The following is a 27708-nucleotide window of genomic DNA, read 5'->3' as shown; positions in this document are numbered from 1 at the left end:
TTTTACAAAATGCAAAATACACTGCATTGAATCCTCACTTTTACACCTTCAATGGAGTGTTGTAGGGGTAAGTCATGAGGTCCTTTAGGAAATATCCTCTCACCACAGCTCAAGATAAAAACAAAACAAAACCTCTATTATACTGAACCCAGCTTTAACTTTGCATTAAATGATATATATAAAGAGTGACTGAGGCACCAATGATGATACTATGTCATAAAGCAAGGACTATGATTAATCTAGTTTCTATGTACATGAAACACTCTTTCAACTCCTCCCACCTCCCCACAACAAGTGACTAGGTGAATTTGAACAAAATTTCCTGTGATCCCTTTGAAGGTAATGGCCACATCATTCCTCTCAGCATTCCTGGTGGGTAATGAGTACAAAAACCTCAACAGTTAAAGAATTTGAGTATTGTACCCAAGAAAATTTCTTCATTTAATGCTACCTAAGGGTATAGAATCTATTATTACAGAAGTACGTATTTTTATTAGTGAAAATACTTTTTGTCTTATGCTCATTTCCTTGTAGACCTGTATCTATAAGAAATAGGCTTAAATGCTACTCTAGGGAAAGACATATAATAGTTACCTATTTCAACATTTTATCTAACCTGCTTCTAATATAACAAAATAGAACACCCCACCTGATAACCTATAGGTCCCTCCAGTTTTATGAACTAATGATTGTCTTCAGATACTGAATAAATTTGGCTGAATGATCCAGACAACCAAATGTAGTTAGTTCCTGTCACCAGAGATCCTTCAACAAAAGAGGGTTATAACAGAAGTCAAAAAGGATGAAATACAAACCCAGTAGAGCCCTTTTTTTCAATCGTGAAAAATGATATATATACAAAAAAGCAATACATTTTGATGCATACCACAACTATTAGTTATAGAACAGATTTCAGAGTTTGGTATGGGTTACAGTTCCACAAATGTAGGTTTGTCCTTCTACCTTCTAGCTGCTTCCTTTTTTGGAGACTAAAAAAACATATCAATATAAGGATCAGCAGTCATATTTGGTTGTCAAATCCTATCTTCTCTATTATAACTCCACCATTCCCTTTGATTTTTCTCCCAATCTTTAGGGGTATTTGGGTTATGTCCATCCCAACTTTTTTCTGTTGGAAAGGGCTGCTGATAATATGGGATGGGGGGATAGAACTAGTTAAGACTGACCCCTCTGGTTTTCAGGACTTATCTGGCTTAGGAACCCATCCAGAAATTGTAGGTTTCTGAAAGAAATCGTAGTACATGGAACCTTTGTAGAATCTCAGATAGAGCCTTAGGTGTTCTTTAGGGTTGGCTGAAATGGTTTTGGGCGGGGTTTGGTAAACTATGACAAACAGCAAAATCTAGCTGAAGCTTGCATAAGAGTAGCCTCCAGGGTAGCCTCTTGACTCTCAGCCACTGATACTTCATCTGTTATAAATCTTTTCTCCTTTTTGGTCAGGAAAGCCTTGTTAATCCCATGGTGTCAGGACCAGGCTCATCCCTGGAAATCATATCCCATGTTGCCAGGGAAACTTTTACCCTGGATGTCATGTCCCACGTAGCGGGGAGGGTAATGATTTTACTTGCACAGTTGGGCTTAGAGAAAGGCCACACCTGAGCAACACAAAAGGTCCTCTGGATGAAACTCTTAGGCATAACCATAGGTAGTCTTAACTTCTCTGGCACATAAATAAGCTTCACAACAGCAAGCCTCATGATCAAGGGCTTGGCCTATTTGGTAGTCCCTAATGTTTGAGACAGTATCAGGGGTTTTCCCAGTGGTAGTATTTAGAAGTTTGATATTTTTTCTCCCATACCTCAAGGGACTTTGTCAACTGTTTAATTATCTAGTAGCCGAGTTCCATCTCCGCATGATAAATTAGCCGCCTCAGATCAACCTTTCACTTACATGTATTACCCCATCCCCATTCCTCTGCCTCTAAGCTAAGAAATTGTGCTGGCTTTTGTTATAAGTGAAAAAATAATATAAAAAAACGTTTTATGACCCCCAGGAAGATGGCCAAATAGAATAGGTTCAGTTCTCCCCTGCTCCACAGAAAAAATAAAGATGGGGTGGGAGAGTGACTGTGACAGTGATTCAGGAGTGCAACTGACCTGGGAGAGCTTTCTGCACCACACAGAGTAGCCCTGGTTGCAGAGGCCAAGGAAGTGAGAAACAGAAAGCTGGAGCCTGGCATGGAAGCAGGAGTGCATGGAAGGGAGTCGGGGACTAGAAAGTAAGCCAGTCTACCTTCCTTGAACGTGCTATCCTCACCTGTGACCCATGACTCACCCCATACCCCACACCCCCGAATCTCGTCGCCCACTCCCGATCACTGCACTCCAAGTGCCTCTGCCCCACCAGCCCCCAGTGCACGTACCTGCCCCACATCCAGACCCAAGTGCAGCCCAACCCACCTCTCCTGCACCCCTCCAGAGCACTACACCCCCCTCCCTGTTCCCTGCAGGCTGCTGCCAGTGCATAAAGGCTATGGGTACTAACCTCCATATACAGGCTACCCATACTTTCTGCCGATAGTGTCGCACAGCCTCATTCCACTGCCCTCTGAGCTCTGTGCATCAGTTTACAGCACTTCTAGATGCACGTATGCACATGGGTCCCCAATCAGGTCCTTCAGCTCTGGGAAATTCAGTTTACAGCACTCCTAAACCTGCGCATGTGCATGGGTGCCCAATCATGTCCTTCAGCTCTAGGAACTTCAGTTTACGGCAGTCCTAGAACAGCGCATGCACACGGCCCTCAGTCATCCTTCCCAGCTCTGAGAAAGTGTTGACCTGTGCTGCTGGATCACATCTGTCTCCAACCCACGAAGGCATAACACCAACCTGCTGCCACAGCTCTATGCACGTGCACAAAGGGCCCCACACCCTAGACCAGTGTACACCAGGGTTACCAGACTGGTGTACCTGCACAGCTACATCCTTCCTGGCTCCTGGACACCAACGTTCACAAGCACCACAGTAACATCACCAACCTGTGCCTATACCTGCCCTGAAACAAATCACTACACTGTTGTGCCCTGCCCTGTACCCTGCTCCCTGCTGCACTTCCATGCGGCTAACACAAGGCCTTAGGCTACTGAAAGAAATTAAGTCCCAAAGTAAATCAAGCAAGATATTTACATGCGATGAAAACAAAAGAAGATCACTAAACATTTACAATGCAGACAGATACAGCCCTGCCTGATGACTAAATTAAAACACCAGAGGAGAGGCCCAGAGGAGAGGCAGATGTTAGAACAACTAATCAAAGATGTTCATATAATTCTACTTAATAAAATAAGTGGGATGGCAAATGACATAAAGGAGATCAAGAAGACAGTGGAAGAACATAAAGAAGAATTTGAAAGAATAAACAAAAATGGCGGATATCACAGAGATCAAAGACTCTGTTGACCAAATAAAAAACATACTAGAGGCATGCAACACCAGATTTGAAGAGAAAGAAGAAAGAATAAGCAATAAAGAGGACAGGATAACTGACTTCAAAGACCCCAAACAGCAAATAGCAAAAAAGATGGGAAAATGTGAATTGGATCTCAGGCAAATGACAGACAAAACAAAGCGCACAAATATAAGAATCACTGGTGTCCCAGCAGGAAAAGAGGAATAAAGGGCTAGCAAGAATGTTGAGGATATAATGGGGGAAAACTTCCCAACCCTTAAAAAGGATATAAATTTACAAGTCAAAGAAGCCCAACGAACTCCAAACAGAATAAATCCAAATAGGCCTTCCCCAAGACATATACTAATCACTCTGTCAAATGCTAAAGAGAAGGAGAAAATTCTGAAAGCAGTAAGAGAAAAACAATCTACTACATACAAAGGAAATCACATAAGACTGCGTTCAGACTACTCAACTAGCACCACGGAGGCAAAAAGGCAGTGGCATGATATATTTAAGACACTGAAAGAGAAGGGCTTCCAGCCAAGAATTCTGTACCCAGCCAAATTGTCCTTCAAAACTAAGGGAGAGATTAAAGTTTTCAAACAAGTCCTGAAAGACTTGTCAACAAGAGACCAGCCCTACAAGAAATACTAAAAGGTGTTCTGCCAACTGAAAGAAAAGGCAGGAGAGGGAGGTCTGGAGGAGGGCACAGAATTGAAGAGTAAAGACAATTTAAAGGATAAAAAGAGAAAGAGGGAAAAAAATATATAGATCTGACAAATAAAATTAAAAAGATAAGATGGTGGAATCAAGAAACGCCTTTTCAGTAATAACTTTGAATGTTAATGGGCTAAGCTTACCAATTAAAAGATACAGATCAGCAGAATGGATTAAGATATTTAATTTAGCTATATGCTACTTACAAGAGGCTCATCTTAGACACAAGACACAAATAGACTGAAAGTGAAAGGATGGAAAAAGATTTTCCACACAAGTTATAACCAAAAGAAAGCAGGAGTACATATACTAATATCGGACAAAATAGACTTCAAATGTAAAGACATCATAAGAGACAAAGAAGGGCACTATATACTAATTAAAGGGTCAATTCACCAAGAAGATATTACAATCATAAATGTTTATGCTCCCAATCAAGGAGCCCCAAAGTACATGAGACAAACACTGGCAAAACTGAAGGGAGTGAAGATGTTTCAACAATAATAGTAGGAGACTTCAATATATCACTCTCCTCTATAGGCAGAACAACCAGACAGAAGTTCAAAAAGGAAATGGAGAAGTTAAATAATGAGATAAATGAATCAGACCTAAAGGACAGGTCACTGCACCCCAAAACACCAGGATGTACATTCTTCTCTAGTGCTCATGGAACATTCTCCAGGATAGATCATAGGCTGGGACATAAAACAGGTCTATATAAATTTAAAAACACTGAACTTATTCAAAGCACTTTTTCTGATCACAATGGGATTGGGATGAAGCTGGATCTCAATAACCACCAAAGAACAAGAATATTCACAAATATATGGAGATTAAATAACACACTTTTAAACAACCAGTGGGTCAAAGAAGAAATTGCTACAGAAATCAGCAGCTATCTGGAGATGAATGAAAATGAGAATACAACTTATCAGAATTTATGGGATGCAGCAAAGGCTGTGCTGAGAGGGAAATTTATTGCCCTAAATGCCTATATTAAAAAAGAAAAAAGAGCAAAAATTGAGGACTTAACTACTTACCCGGAGGAACTTCAGAAAGAACAGCAAACTAACCCCAAGGCAAATAGAAGAAGAGAAATAACAAGGATTAAAGCAGAAATAAATGAATGGGAGAACAAAAGAACAATAGAAAGAATCAATAAAACCAAAAGTTGGTTCTTCGAAGGGTATGCCTTCTCGAGAAAGGGGGAAGAGGGGAATGAGACAACGTGTCAATGGCTCAGAGATTCCAAACAGAGTTGAGAGGTTATCCTGGAGGTTACTCTTATGCATCAAGTAGATATCATCTTGTTATTCAAGATGTAGTGGAGAGGCTGGAGGGAACTGCCTGAAAATGTAGAGCTGTGTCCCAGTAGCCATGTTTCTTGAGGATGATGTCACAATGTGACTGTGTGATTGTGAAAACCTTGTGTCTGATGCTCCTTTTATCTACCTTGTCAACAAAGGAGTAGAACATATGGAATAAAAATAAATAATAGGGGTAACAAATGCTAAAATAAATTTAGTTTGAAATGCTAGTGATCAATGAAAGCAAGGGGTAAGGGGTATGGTAGGTATAATCTTTTTTTTTTCTTTCTTGTGTTCGTTTTATTTCTTTTTCTATTGTCTTTTTATTTCTTTTTCTGAATTAACGCAAATGTTCTAAGAAATGATGAATATGCAACTAAGTGATGATATTGTGAATTACTGATTATGTATGTTGTTTAATTTTGTTTTTTTATTCTTTAATTAATAATAAAAAAAAATTGAAGGGTTATGTAACCACAGACCTTGAAGAATGAAAAGAAATCATAAGAGGATACTATGAACAACTATATGCCAACAAACTAGAGAACTTAGATGAAATGGACAAATTCCTGGAAACACACAAACAAGGTACACTGACTGAGGAAGAAATAGAAGATCTCAACAAACCAATCACAAGTAAAGAGATTCAATCAGTCATCAAAAATCTTCCTACAAAGAAAAGCCCAGGGCCAGATGGCTTAACAAGGGAATTTTATCAAACATTCCAAAAAGAACTAACACTAATCCTGCTCAAACTTTTCCAAAAAATTGAGGAAAAAGGGACTCTACCTAACTCATTTTATCATTTAAATACCAAAACCGGGTAAAGATGCTATAAGAAAGGAAAACTATAAGCCAATCTCCCTAATGAACACAGACGCCAAAATTCTCAGCAAAATATTAACAAATCAAATCCAAAAAAAAGTTAAAAAAACTATACACCACGACCAAACTGGGTTTATATTTTGGTGAATGGAATCAAATTGAGAGTGCAGAAATAGACCACCAAATCTATGGTCAACTGATTTTTGACAAGGCCCCCAAATCCTCTGAACTGGGACAAAGTAGTAGAACTGAATATCAATAGCCAAAAGAATGAGAGGACCCCTATCTTACACCACACACAAAAATTAACTCAAAGTGGATGAAACACCTAAATATAAGAACTAGCACCATAAAGCTTCTAGAAGAAAATGTAGGGAAACATCTTCAAGACCTAGTAATAGGAGGCAGCTTCCTAAACTTTATACCCAAAGCACAAGCAACTTAAGAAAAAAGATAAATGGGAACTCCTCAAAATCAAATGCTTCTATACCTCAAAAGACTTTGTCAAAAAGGTGAAGAGGTAGCCAACTCAATGTAAGAAAATATTTGGAAATCACATATCAGACAAAGATTTGATTTCCTGCATATACAAAGAAATCATACAACTCAAGAACAAAAGAACAAACCCAATTATAAAATGGGCTGAAGATATGAATAGGCAATTTTCTGAAGAGCAAATACAGATGGCTCAAAAGCACATGAAAAGATGCTCATTTTCATTAGCTATAGGGGAAACGCAGATCAAGACTGCAATGAGATACCACCTCACACCTATAAGAATGGCTGCTATTAAACAAATAGGAAACTATAAATGTTGGAGAGGATGTGGAGAAACTGGGACACTTATGCACTGTGGTAGGAATGTATAACGGTGCAATCACTATGGAAGACTGCTTGGTGGTTCCTTAGGAAACTAAATATCGGTTGCCCTATGACCCAGCAATAGCACTACTTGGTATATACCCAGAAGAGTTGAAAGCAATGACACAGACATTTTCGCGCCAATGCTCATAGCAGCATTATTCACAATTGCCGAAAGATGGAAACAAACCAAATGCCCGTGAACAAACAAGTGTATCAACAAAATGTGGTATCAATCATCATTTTTCATTATCTTTGGCTTTAAACATTTTACACCACATAAGATATCAGTAAAAGGGTTATTCCAGCTGAAAAAGGAGTTAGACATTTATTTTCAAGACTCCAAATAGTACACAATTTGACATAAGATATTTAAGCAGGCATAATTTTTAATGATTTGCTAGATCAGTTTTATTTATGGTCTACAGGATATAACACTACTTCTCAAACCCCCAAATATAAAGGTGGTCCCCCCAGTTCGCTGGCATCTCTCTGGAACCTAGCAGTATCTGGCATACAGTTGGTTCTCAATGTAGATTTGTTGAATGAATAAATCTTGCTACTGGAAAGTAGTAGTGGTAACAGATGAAGAGTCTACTAATTAATTATGAGTTAAATCCCAGCCCAGGACTCGTTGTATATAAGGCTATTGAATTTGAGCAATCATTTCCAAAGACTCAGTCTAGACTAGCTGACTAGGTGGCTTATGAACTGCTGGGAGGCCAATTAATTAGCACTCATATAGTCAAAATCTAACTTCTCAGCCTAGGTTAATATACTTCCCTTATTTTTACTTTTAAAACAGAGTACTTCTTTCATATGAAAAGTCACTTCAGCCTGTGATGGTAGAGCGAAGTTTCAAAAAAATGAAAAAATAAAAATACAGCAGCAAAAGGTAAGGAGAAGAAAATGTAGTTAAATACCTGGCGCTGAAATCTCATTCATATAAAACTATAGATAAAATCAGTTAAAACCAACTTTAACTAATTTTAATAATCAACATACCTTGCATCAAGCTGTAGCCGAGTCTTTATAAGCCAAATGGGGTTGGTCGCTGTAATTGCAGTAAAACCTAAATAAACAGGTTTAAAATGAACTCTGGTAAAAATGAAGAGCCCACTATTACATTTAAGGTTTTATAAATTATATATATATCTATATTATATATATTAAAGAAAACACAAATTTTAAACTATTAATTGATGTATGCCTTATATTTTTATATTACAAATCCATACACCATGAACATCTTTGCTTTATTTTTAATCTATGTGAATAAAATTCTCCAATTCTGACCTTAACTAAAAGACCTTTTTAATATCATAAGTTGATTATATGTAAATTCCTCTCCCAACCTACAGAAGATCTCCTCAGGGGCACCTTCTATTAGCTAAGCTGATTTGGAAAGCCATTTATAAAGACAAAAGTACAGAAATTTTATGTATTCTAGGGCTAAAAAGCATGCAAATTCTGTAACAGCTACTTGGGATCTGATTAACAGCACAAAGTACTATGTTCAAAATGGTTTCTACATAAATGTCTCAGCATTTATTAATATTTTGATCTTAAATTGATTATGTAACAGAAAGGATTGTTTGGCCCTATGAATACTTATATAACATACACTTACTAATAGTGTTAAAAAATAATGGCATCATAGAGATGTGTTTTCTTGACGTTAATAGGACAGAGCTATTTTTAACCCACACATACAAAAACTGAAAAGTTCAGAAAAAGTTACAAATTGAAACTACACCTTCTCTTTTATAGATATTGAAGAGAAACTCAGGGTAGAAAATAGTTACGGTTTATTTTAAAACTAAAGTACTGTGCACTAACTATTAGTGCAAAAGGGTGGTCATCTAGGTGGTTCACTGCAGGTAGTGAATTAAGATCTCTGGAACAGTATGTTTCTAGGTGGTACCTATCTTTATTACTCGTCATTTTCCTAAATGCTACAGAAAAACAGTAGCATATGAATGCAATCTTGATGATAGTAACTTATAAGATTGCTTCAACTACACAAAATAGGGTTTTCAAAATATTGCCTGTAAACATTTAAGATCAGCTATACAAACTTCACAGAACTACTTACATCAAGCTACATTTTAGTTGGCATTTAAATTCAATGAAAACTTGCATGAAGAAATTCCAAGGATCTTAACTGTTTTAATATTTTCTATAACAGATATTAACAGGTCGAGCACATTTTTAGAAAGGTGGGATATAATTAACACATTAAGTATGAGTAAAGTACTTTCAGGAACAAAAAATGCTGTGATGAATTTAGGAATCACTTGTTTTTTAAATGGACATATAGTACAGAATCAACCATTAACCGATTTTGGCTTTCAGGGTTAGTATGGGTATATTTACAGGTGCAAAATAATTACTAAATTGTTTACAAAGCTGAATTTAGTCTCACAGCTTCTTTTCCATTATGTGATGTCAGATCATTAGGTAAAAAAGTTTTATGCCCTTAACCCACTGTTTTAACACTGTAGTAGAAACAGCCAGACATCCAATGAATGCTCCAATTAAACCTATTTAGCAAGCAAGATAAATGTATTTAATAAATAAAAGAAACAAAAGTTTCATTTAATAATTCCTTTAACAATTTTGTGAGGCCTATAATCTTTGTTTTTCTTAGTATGTTTAAACTACAATGATAAATATAAAACTGGAATGGGACTAACAATTTTGGAACCATCTGCCAGTAATGAAAAAACAACAACAACAAAAAAAAAAACTTAAGGTGTTGGAAAGGATGTTACAAACATCTTTTGTAAATAAGAGGTAAAAAAGAAAAAAAAACAGTAAACTATCAGACCAGGTTTTTTTGGAATGGATTTTGTGGCGTGGCCTGGCTTAATTAAGAACAAAGTTACTATTTTTTTCTTCTTTTGAGCCTTATTTTTCTAGGTGAAAAAGTCAAACTAAAGATATTCAAAATTATATTTGATACATCAGAATCAATATTCTGGTTATGCCCAAGTTTAATGATTTTTACACTGTAAACTTTAACATTTTTATTAATTAAATGTCTGTACAGCAAGATTGAGGATTTATTAATGAAAAGCTAGCAGCTAAGCAGTAAACAACAAAACATCCTCCTCATTATTCACAGTGGTTTTTAGTAATCATTCTGTACAAATTTTAAATTAAGAAAAAATGTTTGCTTTTTATTAAATTCTAAAAGTCTAAAACTGGGAATTTTTACATCAAACTCACAAAAAATAGCCTAAATAGTTAAAAATTTTCAATTAAATTTTATTTGAAAAGAAAATGGACCCTGTTAATTCTCAGAAGCACAAATTTTTTAAAAAGTAAAAATTCTATTTCTAAAAATAAAAACTTAGTACCCAAGTTTCTGCCCATAATACTCTTCCAAGTTACAAAATTCCTCAATTAGAGCCTGAAAAAAAAAAAACCAACCCCACACATATAAATATATAATTTAAAAATATTATAGCAAACATTTACGAGTTACTGGGAATAAACTTTTTAAAACACCTATAAACTATAATTTAAATTATTCTCTGTACATATTAATGAATAAAGATAGAAAGCAGACAACAGGTATTTCTCACTTAACTAAAACTCATTTCCAGCACTATGGATAGACACATTAAGAGAGGGTAAGTGAGAGAACGTTGTCACCTTAGCCACATAACTGCTCTTATTATTGGACCACCCAGCTGTGCTTTCTTTGGTTGCTTTAGCTCAATTCTCCCAATACAGAGAGTTACCTCTTAATAAAGATACTAGCCTAACTATCCATGAGCTATGAGGTTAAAGAATCTCATCATAATCCACGGGATTTTAGCAATTGGTCCTTTACCAGTCGGAATTCTAGTCCTTGGGTTTTAACCTATCACTTTTTCTTAACCAAGGACACTTTAATAAACTATGGAGACACTAGGTTAATTAAACCTGGAAAATACAATTTTATTAATTCAAGAAATGAAACAAATGGGAAGAAACAAAAAGAAAAAGAAAACCCATTAACTTAATTATATATGGCGAGGCAATCTGAGGTTGATAAACAGCTTATTCAAAATGCCAAAGGGAAACATATCTCCCTACTTCTAGGACACAAAGATATTGAGAACGGTGGCCCTGAAATTTAAAAATTGCCTGTTATTTTGATTTGGGGATTTTAATTTTGTGGCATTTTGATAATATACTAGTTTATATTAATATTCTTAGCACTCATTGAAACATTAAAACTGACTTAGAGGTAATATGAATGATCCATTTGTAGAGTTAGCAAACTTAACAGTCAGTTAAAGGAAAGTGCCAATATATTGATCATAGCAGTTAGCAGTGTGGTTAGTATTTTATTCAAAAGCTTTTACACACTTTTCAAAGGCAATTTAAAAAATTTTGTTTCATTTAAGACTCCATGTAAAAATTTAAACCAATTAAAAACCAGATTAACAGAAATTCTGCTTATAATAAACTTACTGAAAATGGCTATTTCATTAAGTGAGTGATACCTGTAGTATTGCATTTTCAGTACTTTTTATTTCAATTAACTCATGTAAACACAACAAATCCCACCTAACCTCCTAAAAGAAAAGTATTAAAACCCATTTTAAAAAAAAGCTAATTCACACTAAAACAGCTAAGATCCCAGATATTCTTATCCTGCATTTATTTCGAAAGTATGGTATTAAGATCAATATTTTTGCAAGAAAGTAAAAAGTCAAGTATCAACAGACAAGAGAACTGAAGGCATTGTATTAGACTCTTAAATATGTTATGCTAAGTAAAAAACTACTAATTTTTCTAAAAGTTGTAGGATGGTATGATACCATTTACAACTATGTATATCTTAAATATTGTTAGCAAATTCCTGGGAGGTCAAGCCTGTTATGGCTAAACTGAAGACCCCACTTTTATTACGTGATGACTGATTACAATTCCTTTTAGAGTGATTATAAAGGGATCAGAATTTAATTATTATAAAATACTCTGATAACACACACACAAATTCAGGAAATAAAAGTTCATTTCCCGCCTTCTATTAATTCCAAAGTATTATTAAAAACCCAGGGTGTGTTTCTTATTATACTAGAGGCTGCAAGAGATGCTCAGTTCAGTACTCACGAGGTTTAAGTTAGTCCATATTTCTACAGGAAGTGACCTGCGGATGGGGAGCATGAGATGACACGATCTCACTCTTTTCTCGGGAGAAATGTACAGTAAATGCCTAAAATAGACACAGGCTTTTCTGTATCATAACAACAAGCAGTGACCTCATCAGAAACATGTGTACAAACTGAATCTCACTGGACGGATTTGAGAAATATTTTACTGTGAGATCTACTTTTGAAAATTTTAACTTAAAAAAAGAAAAAAGAAAAGGAAAGGAAAATATTAGAACGGGCCACAAATTAAAAAAAAAAATGCACTGAGTACTGAAAATTCCGCCATCTGCAGCAGTTTGAGTCCAAATACTTACCTAAAAGAAGCCCAATTATGTCTTAAAGAAAAAATGCTAACCTTGTCAAAGGGGAATCTAAGAAAATATTTGGTTCAGAGGTAATTACCATATCCCATTTTCCCACCATTATTATCTACCATTGGCAAAGAGTTGAAAATTCAATTTTTCATTCTTTAACAACCCACCTACTTGGTAAATTTGTTTAAAGAAAACAAAACTAAAAAAACCAGAATAGTCAAGGAACTTCATTTTGTGACTATTTATAACAGTATTACAAAACAAATAAAGTATATGTTTCTACAATAGCACATTCACCTTTTGCACTATGGCCAATAATATTGTACATCCATATTTATGGAATCTTTTGGATTATTTTGTATTTAATTTCTTGTGTTCTACAAAACAAAAAGCAGAAGAATGTTTACACACAAACACACAAAACATCTGTTCAAACATCCATCTGGCTGAATGAACTGCTGTGGCCAAATAAGCTATTTAAATATATATATATATATGCAAGATTAAAATTTTATTTACTGAGTAAAAACTTAACCTTTAATAATAAACTTTAAATCAAATAGCAAATTTGTCTTGAAAAATTAACAGAGTATGCTGTAAGCAAATAAAATCCACAAGGTATGAAAAAACATTATGGGTATTGAAAAAATTGAGCAATAACTTTGAATATATAATTCCAATAAAAATCAAAACTCATTTCCTTTAAATCTACAATGTATACAAAATTATATACATGCCAGGCAAAAACTTTCAAAAACTGGGAAACAGTATAAAGAAAAAAATCTAATACTACTTTCTGTATAAATATCTGTGTTCCAGGTGTATACAGAGGAATATACAATTTTATTTAAAGAAAAACACATAAGCATAAAAAAAATACCCTGAACAGTTAAGGTATAACTTAGTCTCGTAAAGGTCACGTGTAGGAAAATAAGGCAGGTAAAACACTGGAAGAATCAATATTAGTTAATTTCATTAAATATCCTCACAATTAGAAAAACATTTTAATATATGAAAATTTATAATTCAATTTTAAAGGCTCACAAATTTTTATAGTATTCACTTGAAAGGGTAAAATAAATGAAAATAGGACACTTTAAATAAAGTTTCCTCTTAATAAAAAAAGTCTAATATCTAAATTAAACATTTAGGTTCATCTGACGGATAAAATGCAAAATGAAAATTACTTGAGATTACATGGAATAAAAATAAGGTGCCTTAACTTTAATGCTCGTGCTATCTGGTGTGGCAAAACCTTCAAGGCAATATTGTTAATGGTTCATTTTATGCCTGTTTTGACACTAAAGTGACAAGGTTAGCATTTTTTTTTTAATAGCCAGTTTAAATTGATTTTTTACACTTTACCACATCACTCATATTTATAAGACCTCTAAAAACGATCCTGAAGAAAACCCAGAGCAATCTAGTCTGGATTATTCCAAGGATGAAGGGGACAGAAGACTACCTTGACAGCTGTGTGAGACCATTCAATTTCATCAACCACGTAGGTGTTAAATCTCAACTGCGAAGCTAAATGTTAATGCTCATGAATAGTGCAAGGAAACATAAGTTTACAGTTCAATAGTTTCTGAATAAGTAAAAGACTATCAATATAAACAAAATTCAAGATATTCAAGTTCAGAAAATAGTTTACAGTAGTTAAAAGTACAATCCACGAGTAAGCATTTGTACACTTTAAGAAAAAATTACAAAATGACAATTCTATTGAAATTCTTTGCAGTATGATACAAATATGGCAATAAATTCTGATGAGATAGTACAATGAAAAAAGATGTTCCAATGAGAATTAAGATATTCTGAACCTCTAAAGTTGCAATACTGAATATATAACAACTACCATTAACTGAAACTGATTACACATCAACTTTCTAAATTTCAATTCTTTCAAAAAAAGATTAAACTCTCTTTATAATTTTCCAGAGGTAAAAAAAACCCACAAAATATAAACACTGGTAACCCAGAAATATATCCTTAAATTATCTAATACAGTGGTTACCTAGTTTGTCACTGGCCACCAACTTTTACCTCCTACCCACTCAATTTCATAAGGTAGAAATCACATTTACTCATAGTCAGTATCTGTAAAAAAGTACATTAAAAATAATTCCAGTTATAACTGAATAATCTCTATGGTATTAAACTAAAGAACTAATTTTCAAAGTCCCTTTCTGTATGGAACAATCTACTTATTTCATGGATAAAGCAACAGAGATTCACATAAATTATATAATCTGCCCAAGATCTCTTCATAGGTAAATGGAATATTTTACTACCTTGATCTTTAAGGTTGTCCCTTCCAGCTTCAAATAAATATAAAAATCCTTGAAAACAATTTGTAAGGTAAATACTACATTTATTATATGGTAAGGGCTATCAACCTTTCAGAAATCAGTATTTCAAACTTACACTTAATTTATTAATATGTGGTTCAAATTGATCCACTTTAATTCCAAACAGAAAACAATTAATGGTTTAAGTACTTATTTTTAAGCACAAGATTGACACTCAATTTGATGATTAATAAAGACAACTGATGTAAACAGCTAGTTTGCTTTATAAAGTAAAAGCATAATTTGGGAATATAAGAGAGGTTAAACAATGCAACAAATCTCAGCGAACTGGAGAGAACTGCCTATTGAGGACTGAAGTTCATGGCTTTGTCTAACATGCATGGCTGCAAATGATTCCAGAACCAGACTGGTCAAACCAATATCCCAAAGCTTATCTTTAAGTGCAATCACAGAGACCCCAGTCTCTGTGTACCAGTTGTTTTAATTCCGTATCATATAGAGTCATCAATTATGATAGAAGTTCCTGGAAACATTCCAATAGCTAGCATGCACACATAGCCAGTGCCTAAATTTCAAGTGCTATCTAATGTGTTTTACATAAAATGTTTTTAGGTGTCACAAATACAGCCCACAAATATATTTTTTAAAAATATATTAAGGTAATTCTGTCTCAAGTCATCAAAGATAAACCACTCACAAAATTTTAGTATTTGAGCACAGGACAAAATGAATACTTTACCAAGAACTGCCGGCACATTTCAGACAGAAGCCAAAACATGCAGCAAAAAGGGAAAAGGCACTAACAGAAATTGAGGAGAGAAGAGTAAATTACAGCTTGGTAACTTCTTTATTAAATGGTGTAATTATAGTTGGATTTTTAAAATTTTTTGAAGTGATCATTAAATATTTAGAGGACTACAAAAGGCAATATAAATATTATATTACCTGTATCCCATCACTTGAACTCCTAATTACAAACATGCCAGTTGACATCAGAGTATGTCAACTTATCTAAACTTGAAAAATTCGTTTTATAATAAATGTAAAGTTTTTGCAGATGCTAATCCATGAAAAACGTATAACCATCTTAACTTTTCAATATAAAGTCATCATAATTCAATATTAAGTCTCTAGGTTTCAGAAAGTTATTATTTTTTTAATGTTATACATTCATACCTGCCATTGCAGCTGAAATCATGTGTACCTGGGTAGAATCAGGATCAAATACACGGTTCAAGTTTTCCTTGCAATTTGAATAAGCAGCAAAGTAGATTGCTCTAAAATAAAGATTTAAATTTTATCAACAAGTTGCTTAATTTGTAAGATTTCACTGACATGTAAAGTGATCTTTGTAATTTAAAAATGGAGATAAAATATGTCCAGTACAGCACAACAGTCTCAGCCACATTCTCATGTAATATAAGGCTAATTCACGTTTTTTCCATGAAGACCCCGAAAGTACAGTCTGTGTTGACTCTTAAAAGAAAAAAAAACAAAAACTCAAATGTAAATTTCTCAGCATCCTCAAAATAACAGTTCCTCCTCCAAAGATACTGTAACAGTTATTTAGCAGTTGATTAACTGAAACAAGAAGTAATTTTATAAAAGATTTTGATGATTGGAAAATGTATGAATGCGTTCAGTATGCAAGGCAAAGATTAAATTAAATATATTTAATGGAGTTAAGTAAATACAGAATGAGCACTTCAAAAATGTGGGGGGTAGAGGGGCAATACATAGAGGTGACCAAATTAATCAAAGTAAAAATAATTAGCAACTGAAAAAAAAAATTCCAACAGTTCTTATTTTGAAAATCTGTCCTCTTACTACACAGTAGATAGAAAGGAAAGAAGGTAGAAAGAAATGAATTTGAGATACTGCAGTATATTCTAATCTATACTAAAATTCATAGTCGCTCACAGACAAAACTATTCCAACACTAGAAATCAGCTCCTACAGGTCAAGATATGTTCTCTAACGTCTATAAACATTCTATTCAGTTTGTTTCCTCAGTTAATTTATTGACTGTGACTTTATACATCCTTACTGTCTTCATATTGTTTAGCTTTCCCAGCAAATTATTTCCTTGCTGTATGAAATATCCCATATTTTCCAATATTAATCTTGATGATTTGTCCAATAAGGTATAGAGTAGGTCCACAAGTACACAGAGTAAATTCTACTGTTGTTTCCTTTTAAATGTACTTAAGAAAAAAGGGAAGCTGCAATAATTTAAAACGAATCGCTCTACTTTATGAGAAAGAAAAAAACAGGATACATGTAATGATGTCAAATTATGAAGAGGAATAAACAATGTGTTCCTAGAAATCATAAAAAAAAGACAGACACTCGAATGAGAAAATGCAAGGAATACAAACACACACACACACGCATACATATACAGGCAATTCACATACAAGGTACACACACACAAAAATGCCCAATAATTACAAGGGGCGTAACTGCAGCAAAAATTAAACAAATGTACATTAAAATGGTGAAAACTCATTTTAAGTTCATTTGGCAAAATATTAAAAGGATGGTTAATAACCAACATTGGTAAGGATGTGGATAAAGGGCAATTAATTCATTATTTGTGAATAAAAATATACTAAAGCTTTTTGGAAGGCAATTGAGCAATATTCCTTAATTTTAAATGTGTTTAGAGACCCCTTTATCCAGAAATGCTACTTTTAGTTAATCATTCTAAATAAATATACTTATTTAAGAATTCACAAAACCATTTTCTTTAGCACATAATCTAACTCAACCTGTCTAGACAGATCACTTAAAGTAAACCACCCAAACACATGAAGCCCAGAATAGGAATGAGGGCTTGTAATTCTGCATAGCTTAATGTAATGCCCAACTACATTACAGAATATGCTGAGCAGATAATTAAGAAGTATTGGCAAAGGCCTTCGAGGGATAGGAGAAAAAATACGGAACTATTAAACTTTACCACTGGGGAAACCTTTGATACTGTTGCAAACATTAGGGACTCCCAAGTCAACAGGCCAAGGCCTCAATCTTGAGGCTTGCTTTTGTGAAGCTTATTTATGTAGTGGAAAAGCTAAGCCTACCTATAGTTATACCTAAGAGTTACTTCTAAAGGACCTCTTTCTTTGCTCAGATGTGGCCTCTCTCTCTCTAAGCCCAACTATGCAAGTGAAACTGCTAGCCTCCCCGCTACGTGGGACATGACATCAGAGGTGAATGTTTCCCAGGCAATGTGGGACATGACTCCCAGGGATGAGCCTGGCCCCGCCATGGTGGGAAAAACAATGTCTTCTTGACCAAAAGGGAGAAAATAAGTGTAACAAATAATGTATATCTGTGGCTGAGAGAGCTCAAATAGAGTTGAGATGCTAATCTGGAGGCTACTCTTTTGCAAGCTTCAGCTAGAGATTGCTATTTACAACGGTTTACCAAACCCCAACCAAAATCATTTCTGCCAACCTTAATAAACACCCCGGGCTCTATCTGAGATTCTACAAAAGTTCTATGCACTATGATTACTTTCTAGAAACCTACAACTTTCAGATGGGTTCCTAGACCAAATAAGTCCTGAAACTCAGGGGGCAAGTCGCTCTAGAACATCAACTAGTTCCACCCCCCATCCCATATTACTGATAGCCCTTTCCAAAAGGAAAAAGTTAGGATGGGCATAACCTAAATGCCTCTAAAGATTGGGAGAAACATCAAAGGTGAAGATGGAGTTAAAACAGAGAAGACAGGATTTAACAAATGAGCACGACTGCTGAATCATTATATTGATATTTCTTTTAGTCTCCAGTGTTTTAGAGCAGCTAGAAGGAAAATTCTAAAATTTGTGGACCTGTAACCCACACCAATCAATGTCTGAAATCTGTTCTACAATTAATTGTTGCAGTGTATTTTGAAATTTATTGCTTTCTTGTATATGTTATCTTTCACACTTAAAAATACAAAAAAAGAATTTACAGAATCAGTTTTTAACAATCTGAAAATAATCTAAATGTAAATGGATAAGGCAATACTTATTAATGCCAGAATATTTATACTATGTAATTTTTAAAAGCCCTACAAATTGTCATAGAAGGAGCTTCAAGGTCAATTAGGTGAAATATTTAGTATGATTCAAACAACCCAGAAAAATGACTCGAAGAATATATACCAAACTGCTTACCAACAGTAGTTAACTATGAAGAGAAGAGCGAGTGTGTGTGGCAAGGTGGATACAGTAAGTAGGAGGTAATGTATTTAGGGTGGAATGTCAAGTTTTATGCTGTACTTTTTTTTTTTTTTTTTAGTTTTTACAATGAGGATGTAATTTTGAATAATTTTTACAGAGAGCCTATAAAAAAAGTTGAAACACAATAAATAGAGACATGGATCTGGTACATGGCTTGAATACAGAAAACTGGATATGAGGTTTCATTCTAAAGGTGAATTATGGATAGTGTTCTATCATGAAAGAAGACAATCTAAAATAAAATAGTGTCAGAGAAAAATCACAAATTAATGCATGAAATGAAAAAATCACAAATGTTTGTCTTCTTTAAGAGGAAATGGAACCATTGTATGTGGCTAACCTGTCCCCTAAGCCAAACAGGCTTAATCTGAAGAGATGCAGGTCATTCCCTTTCTTACTGCTAGTTCCTTTAGTATATCCTTGCCCTTTTGAGCAGTGCAAAAACTGCTCCACAATGAGGTCCTTTGCATCTCCACATGACTACAACTTTCCCATCTTTTTAGATGATTACTGGTATCTTTGTTCTTTGCATCCTTACCACCTTGATTCTATTCAGCATCTCCGTTTATAAGATTTTCTATACTGTGATAGGTACTTGCATGACTCTTATTGCTCTTACATGCTGCAAGATTTCAGGCTTCTTGTCCCTTTCTTCAAGTTTGGTCTAAGCCCTGAGTCCCCACCTAGCTTTTGGTTCTATTTTTCCATCCTGTTTCTTTGAAGCTTAATTGCTACACTGTAAGCTAGGGAATATTGACTTAAGATAGGGCAATGAACAGGATAGCTATGAGGAGCAAAACATTTTAGAAATAAATTCTAAATATAGGCCTTTGGACTCAAGAGAAACATTTGTATAAAAGAATGTTTATTTTCTTTATAGAGAAAAAACTGTCAAGATACAAGGGCTGGTTTAGCTAAATTCACAAAAACTACCAAGCACCTATCTCTAAATGTCAGAAATACAGTCTATGGGCATAGACCTAGGCAAATTTTCTATTTATTTTTCCCACAAAAATTCTCCTAACTTCTAAGGCCAAAAAAAGAGTATAAGCATTTCCTCTCCAGAAGATCTGAGTACACAGCTCCTAGCTATAAGGGAATTTCCAGACTTATCGTGCAAATATTACTAGTTTTATAACTCCTACTCTATGCAATAAAAAGAGATAAATGTTATCTTCGCCATTTTCAAGTCTGAATACAACACACAAACACCTCACTTCATCCATGGACTTTTATGTTGCTGTTGTTCGGTACATGGGCTGGGAATCGAGGCCAGCTCTCCCACAGGGCAGGGAGGCATTCTAGTACTGAACCACCTGTGCACCCCGAATCCATGGACTCTTTGTTGTTGTTGTTCATAAACAAGGGATTTTATTGGCTTACAAAACTTTAAAGTCCAGAGGTAGGGCAGCTGGATCTGGGGCCTCCAGAAAAATAACATCAGGACTTAGTTCTCTTTTCATTTCTGCTAGCCTCCGAGTTTCTTCTCAGACATACCCTCTCCACTTAGTACAAACTCAGGTTTACATGGCCCTTGATTCCTAGGATTTCAGGACAGTCTTCTTTTCAGTAGTGCTAGCAGAGGTTCTGCTGAAGTCTCTCATTAGCCTGGCTGAGTTAAACGCCCATTCTTTAATTGCCATGGCTAGGGAGATGGAGGACTCAAAATGGCCAGGACTGGTTGTGTGCTCACCCTATAATCCATGGACTTGTAAGTACAGGATTGCTTAAAGCTTTTATCAATGAAATATAGAAATACAGCATTTTTGAACCTCAAGCTATAATACACCATGCTTCTTTTTTTCTTCCAGTATAAGACTATCAATAATTTCATTTTAATGCAAGTATTATACCTTCTCCCTTGAACATTATGGAACGTACTCTTTGTATTCATATTACTATTGCTAATTCCTAACAGTATTGAAATATTCTTAGTTTTCAAAATACCAAGTACTGTTCTATACCAACAAGACTTACTTTATTATAAATTTTCTCTGGTAAGCATGTAAAATCCCTAAAAAGAAAATCAAATATTTTAATTTCCCATAAACATTTAACACTGCATTTATAAATTTAACTATACTTATAAACTTAATAAATTCAGATACCTTGAAACAAGAAGAGTACTATAATTTTGATTATTTTAAAAGTTTTTAGCTTACCTGGAAGGGGCCACCCCCACTAAATTGGGCCCTAATCCTCTAAATAAGGAACGAGGCCCTTCTTTTTCCAAGATCACCCTGAAAGAGAAAAAAATATTTAGAAAAGGGTGTCCTTCAAAGTTTGATACTTTATACTATAAACTTAGGGTCTAAATCCCATATATTTGCATTATAATACTTGTTAACATAACTATGCTTGTATTATATGTTATGCTGCTCTGGTTAGTTTCCTTTAAAAACTTGTTTTTTATTGACAAAGCACAAACTATCATTTATTCTATTTATTCTATCAATTCATGTACTTAGGAAACTAAGTTAAAAGAAAAAAAGGAAAAGACTGATGAAATCTTTTGGTAGTGAAGATAAACACACAAGATGAGTTTATTTACTACTACAAAACAAACACTACTGAACTAAGTTCAAATAGATTAAGTCCCAAGTGAGCTGATAAGGTAGACACACAAAGCATTCAGTTACATAAGTCTAACCATGTAAAATCTGATAATAGTTTTGAAACTTCAAACCCAATTTGCAACATAACAAAACATATAAATGGATCTTTTTCAAACCATCAAGAAATGGTGAACAAACAGTAAATAACATTTTAAATCTCAATTACAATTAGGTTCTATAAAAGCCTGACTGTCATTAATTGCATGCACATATTTATGAGTACTTTTAAAATTACAAATACGTACACAGAGAGTTACCATTAATGCTACCACAGTTCAACCTGTAAAAGTTTTAGGAAAAAAATCCATGGGATAAACATAGAAAATCATTCCTAAAATGCATAATTTGGGAATAATATTCTATTTTACACCAGCCATCGAATTCCTTCGTTCCATTAAAAATAATCTTTTTTTTCATGGGCAGGCACCAGGAATCGAACCCAGGTCTCCGGCATGGCAGGAAAGAACTCTGTCTGCTAAGCCACTGTGGCCTGCCCAAGATTGATCATTTTTAAAGAATATAATTCCAAGCAGCTTCTGTCAAAATCTCTTCAAGTGTGGCAGAATGCAGACAGATGTGGGAATCACTAAGGTAAACCAACCAAAGAAAATTAACGAATCTGTGCTCTCACTTTAGGCAATGGAGGGGTCCAGGAGAGACCACTCGGTTGACACTGGCTCCAGCCATGGTGTTCAGCTGAACTTCAGAGATATATAATGTCACAGATGATGACTGCAGCCGTGTTTTGACAACTTCCAGTGGACATGTCAGAATAGCTCCCACTGTCCCACCACATCTGAAAAAAAGAAAAAAAAGAACAAAACTTATTTACTTAATTCATAAAATCGTAACAATACCCAAAGGTGTAGAGTGGGCGATGGGGCTTTGACAAGGTACTAAAATTTAAATTTTTAAACGACTTTAGAAGAATGCAAATAATAAAAAAAAAAAAGTTTCATTTGTTTGACTACAAACAGCTTCAGTTGCTAAAAAATAACTGGGCTTAACATCTACCAAGCAATAAGTTAGCTAAAATAAGAAGCCTCCCAATGGTTGGCACTTTCACTAAAATTTACTATTAAGCTGCATCATACATTAAAATGCTGTTCTATAGGTTTATTTAGTGCTCCTTATCCAGGTATTACTTGTGGGCTGTTGAGAACTGGAACATTATTTGAGGTATAGACTATCTTTCAAGTTCCTATCGTATCTTCCAAATCTCAAGAAATGGTCTTCTGAGCAAATCAGAAATAAACCACTGATGGATTCACATACATATTTCTCCTATTTTAAATATTCAAATACTCAGAAGTGTTTCACTTACAAAACATCCTGTACTTAAGTCTTACAATCATTTTCTGTTAGGCTGGAATGTGGAAATTTGTGCAAGGAAGGCAGGATTAGCTAGAAGAATCCAATTTAAATATAAAGGCTGATTTAGGTGCATTTAAAAGACAAATAAAAGCTCTTTAAGTGACATTTAAACGCTTTAAAAGGTATGAAAGAGATATTCAGGGGCAGTGACAATTCTTTTTAAATCAAACAGTGGGAAATAATTTTCTCTAAAAGCATTAAGAGCTACCCAGTAAAAAGTCAAGAGAACTGCCTAAATAAAGAGGAAAACCACCCAGAAGAGCCCCTATTGCAGTGAAAGAGAGAAGACTGAATTAAAGGTTGCTTGGACCTTCAAAATGGGCAATAAAGGAAGAAAAAGAAAAGCAGCCCACCATAGAAAGAAATATGATTGCACAATTCTACCTCTAGGATTAAAAAAATAATAATGGCACGGCATTAAGACATTAACATCATACCAAATAACATTTAAGGTAAGAAATCATTAAATAAGGTCAAGAATATTTCATGATGATGAACTATTACAAGCCACCAAGAAAATGAAATAGAAACAACTTTTATGCCACTAAAATAAGTGAAAAAAATTAAAACTTTAAAAATAGAGTACATCTATATCTAAAATAAAACTCAACCTTTAACTTATACCATATTTAAAAATGAACTCAAAATGGATCATAGACCTAAATGCAAAACAAAACAAAACATAAAACTATAAAACTTCTAGAAGAAAACATTTGGTAAAAAATCTTTGGAACCTTGGGTTAAGCAGATTTTTTAGATGACCAAAAAAATAGCATCAACCATAAAAAAACTGATAAATTGACTTCACTAAAATAAAACTTCCATTCTTTGAAAGAAAATGTTAAGAAAATGAATACAAGCCACATAGTTGATACTTGCAAAACACGTATCTGATAAAGGGTTCATATCCAGCAACTCTTACAACTCAGTAAAAAGTAAACAAATAATTTTTTTAAAAATCTCTGTAAAATAGATTTGGACATTTCACCACTAGCACATAAACATATGGAAAGATATTCAAAATTACTTTCCATCAGGGAAATGCAAATTAAAATCACAATGAGCTAATCGTGAACAACTTATTAATGGCTAAAATTTAAAATACTGACAATAAGTGCTGGTGAGGATGAAGAACAACTGGAAATCTTCATGCTAGTGGGAACGCAAAACGCTACTGTCATTAAAGAAAATGACTTTGACTGTTTCCTATAAAATTAAAGTACAATCACACAAAGACCTATAAATGAATGTTTATAGCAGTTTTACTCATAAACTAGAAACAATCCAAATGTCCATCAACTGGTAAAGGATAAGCAAATAGTGGTACAGCCATACAATGGAATATTATTCTGTGGTAAAAAGCAAAGACACAGAGGAAGCTCAAAAGCATTATACTAACTGAAAAAAATCCAGACACAAAAGACTACTGTATGCTTTCATTTTTATGACATTCTAGACAAGGCAAAAATAAAGGGAGAGAATTGAGAAATGAGATCAGTGGTTGGGGACAGAGGAAACTGACTACAAAGGGCATGGGGGGATTCCTGGGTTGAAAGAAAAGTTCTACATCTTGATTATAGCAGTGATTATATGACCTTATATACATTAGCCAAAGCTCACTGAACTGTACACTTAACAAGGGTGAATTTTATTACATGTAAATTATACTTCAATAAATAAAACTAAAAAAAAAACCAAATATATGTCTTGGGGCTCGTCCCTATGAAATTTATTCCTGCAAAGGAGACGCTAAGCCTACTTATAATTATGCCTAAGAGTCATTCCCAGAGAACTTCTTTCATTACTCAAATGTGGACACCACCTCTAAGCCAATTCGGCAGGTGAACTCACTACGTGGGACGTGCCTCTTGGGATGAACCACAACCTGGCACCATGGGACTGAGAAAGCCTTCTTGACCAAAAGAGGGAAGAGAGAAATGAGACAAAATAGTTTCAGTGGCAGAGAAATTTCAGAGCTGAGAGGTTATTCTTATGTAATATATAGATATCCCTCTTTAGTTTTTAGTGTATTAGAATTGCTAGAAGGAAATACCTGAAACCACTGAACCGTATTTCAGCAGCCCTGATTCTTGAAGAAGACTGTATACTACATAGATTTTACAATGTGACTGTGTGATTGTGAAAACCTTGTGGCTGATGTTTCCTTTATCCAGAGTATGGACAGATGAGTAAAAAAATAAGGACAAAAAAAATAAATACATAATGGGGGGTGGGGTGGAGATAAGGGATAAAATTAGGTAGATTGCAATACTAGTGGTCAATAAAAGGGAGGTTGCTAAGGGGTAGGGGACATATGGGGTTTTTCTTTTTATTTCTTTTTCTCGAATGATGCAACTGTTTTAAAAATGATCAAAGGAATGAATACACAACTATGTGATCATACCGTGAGCCACTAACTGTATGTTTTGGATGGACTGTATGGTACATGAAAATATCTCAATAAAAATATTTTTAAAAATGTGAAAATGAGTTCACATTTTGCTAGAATATGAATTCACAAATGGGGCAGAATACAAGTATTTTATGTGAAACATTTCATCATTATAAACTTGGTATTTTAAAAATTTCCACTTACAGCTTTAAACAGGAAATAAAAAACTTTAATGCAAAATAAGAGAAAATGTCAAAACCATGATTATACCGTTGAAGTCAATACATCAATTAGAGGAACATAACAGGGTTACAGAAGATTTGAAACAAAATTAAGATCTAAGACAGACTGCTATATTCAATAAGCAAAGAGTAGATAACAGTTTTAAACAACCATGAAACAGTCTTAAAACCTGGTTAGATATTAGGCCACAAGGAAAATCTTATCAGAAATGACAGAAGTGACTATGTTAACTGTTGGGGTCAAGTAGTAAGAGAAGCGAGCTATCACAGTTGTATGCTGTAGTGTCCACAATGTAGAAATCCAAAGATTCTGGACAGCTGTCTATACCATATTCACATTACAAGCAATGATTTATTTACAGCAAGTCACATTTGTTTTTAATTTGAATTCGTCTAATTTTTTTTTTAGTGGTTTTATGTCATCACTTTCAAATTTGAACATAAACCCAAACAAGTTCAAAACTTGTTCAAAACTACACATATACATTTGTTTTGTATCCTGTAAAATCTAAAAAAATGTATTTTTTTGTTTTCTCAAGGGACATGAATCACTTCTATAATTAAAATTAAAAAAAAAAAAAAAAGAAAGAGGCTGTCACCATCTTAAGCATCAACCTGTCTGCGACAGCCTTGCAATAAAGCTCCCTTGATTGAGTTTTGGTCTGTACTCCTCCATCCCAGTCAAAAACCTATCATTTTGGTGCTGAAACCCAGAACAGGGAATGGAAATGAAACCTCCATAGGAGAGGACGGAACCCACTGGCCTGACTTCAGCACCAACACCGGTGAATCATCTCAGGGTAAGGAAAAACACTCTCTTCTTTCCCGTCCGGCACTCTCTTTCTCTGCTATCTGGGACATGTTTGAAAATCCTAGTGCTACTACAAGACAGCTGCCTCTGCTGGGTCTGGGGCCCTATGAGCGAGTGAAACAGAGGGACACCTCCATCCATTCCTCCACATACTCACTAGGGCTTAAAACTCTCAAGAACGGACACCTTCTTGGTAGTTTCTAAGTTGTCTAAGGGCGTGATTTTCTCAGTACCCTACCCACTATCATGGAACTGCTAATTTTAAGACCTAGAGATTAATTTTACCTCCTGCCAGAGTACAAATTAAAAAACAGGTGAGTTTGGCCAGAAAACGTAACCCTTGACCCACAAATTCTTTCAGACCTTGACAATTACTGTCAGCATCTCAGCAAGCGGAATGAAGTACCATATAACCAGACTCCTTTGGCTTGCGCAGGCACCCCTCCCTCTCTCTGCCAAACTTGTCCCACTCATCAAATCCTTCTTCTCCATTCCCCCCTTCAAAAACAATCTAGTTCTGAACCCAGTGCTCTCTCCACCACCCAACCCTTCCTTTGGTTCTGTTGAAGACCTTCTCCTTAGCTCTGCCCCGCACCATGCAGCCCCTCTCAGCCAAGCTGCAGCTGCTGTGGCACAGCCAGAAAAACAACCCTTCCCATCTTCAGATTCCACTGCAGAATCTCAGCACTCCTCTGACTCTGACCCTTCCCCTCCTCCTTTTCCTCCTCCTCCCTACATAATCCCTCCTAGCTGAGCCTAAACCACTGCCATGTTTCCTTTTCCCTTTCCAATCTATCTCAAGTTGAACAGCATCTAGGTTCATTCCTAACTGATCCTACCTGATTCATTAAAGAATTCCAGTACCTTACTGTGTCCTAAGACCTCTCCAAGCAAAAGCTAAGCGTTTAATGCCTGTTAGTTGGTGTGTTCGGTCTAGTTATTACTTGATGTGTTATTTAAATACTAAGTGTTAAATGTCTATTTGAGTTAATACGTTCCTGCACCTGTATTGGGCAAATGTTCCTAAATGGTTACTGATTACAGAAATTCTTTAAAAAGGGAACCTTTAGGCTGTATTGAAAATCAGAAAGATTTTAGTTATGAGTCTAGATAGAACAAAGGATTTATTTCTGTAACATA

At 34.8% G+C, this 27708-nt stretch overlaps 1 protein-coding gene and 1 long non-coding RNA gene across 3 annotated transcripts in view; one reads left to right on the top strand and one right to left on the bottom strand.

Moving 5' to 3' along the window:
• SLC25A36 (solute carrier family 25 member 36) overlaps positions 1-27708 on the bottom strand; it is a 53111-nt gene that overhangs the window by 10572 nt on the left and 14831 nt on the right. The window contains exons 2-5 of the mRNA XM_077130264.1: positions 22381-22545; positions 21297-21374; positions 16077-16177; positions 8127-8193 (exon numbers count right to left, since the gene is read on the bottom strand). Coding sequence (XP_076986379.1) covers positions 8127-8193; positions 16077-16177; positions 21297-21374; positions 22381-22545 — 411 coding nt within the window. The remainder of the gene's footprint in view (positions 1-8126; positions 8194-16076; positions 16178-21296; positions 21375-22380; positions 22546-27708) is intronic.
• LOC143657662 (uncharacterized) lies at positions 165-22514 on the top strand. Of its 2 annotated transcripts, none has more exons than XR_013162939.1 (3): positions 165-339; positions 7927-8016; positions 22173-22514. It is a non-coding gene; the product is annotated as an uncharacterized LOC143657662 (long non-coding RNA). The 2 variants fall into 2 exon arrangements; XR_013162938.1 differs by having other exon boundaries at positions 165-372.

This window comes from Tamandua tetradactyla, chromosome 15 (assembly GCF_023851605.1).
Source record: "Tamandua tetradactyla isolate mTamTet1 chromosome 15, mTamTet1.pri, whole genome shotgun sequence".
NCBI classification, from domain to species: Eukaryota; Metazoa; Chordata; class Mammalia; order Pilosa; family Myrmecophagidae; genus Tamandua; species Tamandua tetradactyla.
The sequence above is the reverse complement of the archived record's forward strand: the minus strand, read 5'-3'. Positions and strand labels throughout refer to the sequence as shown.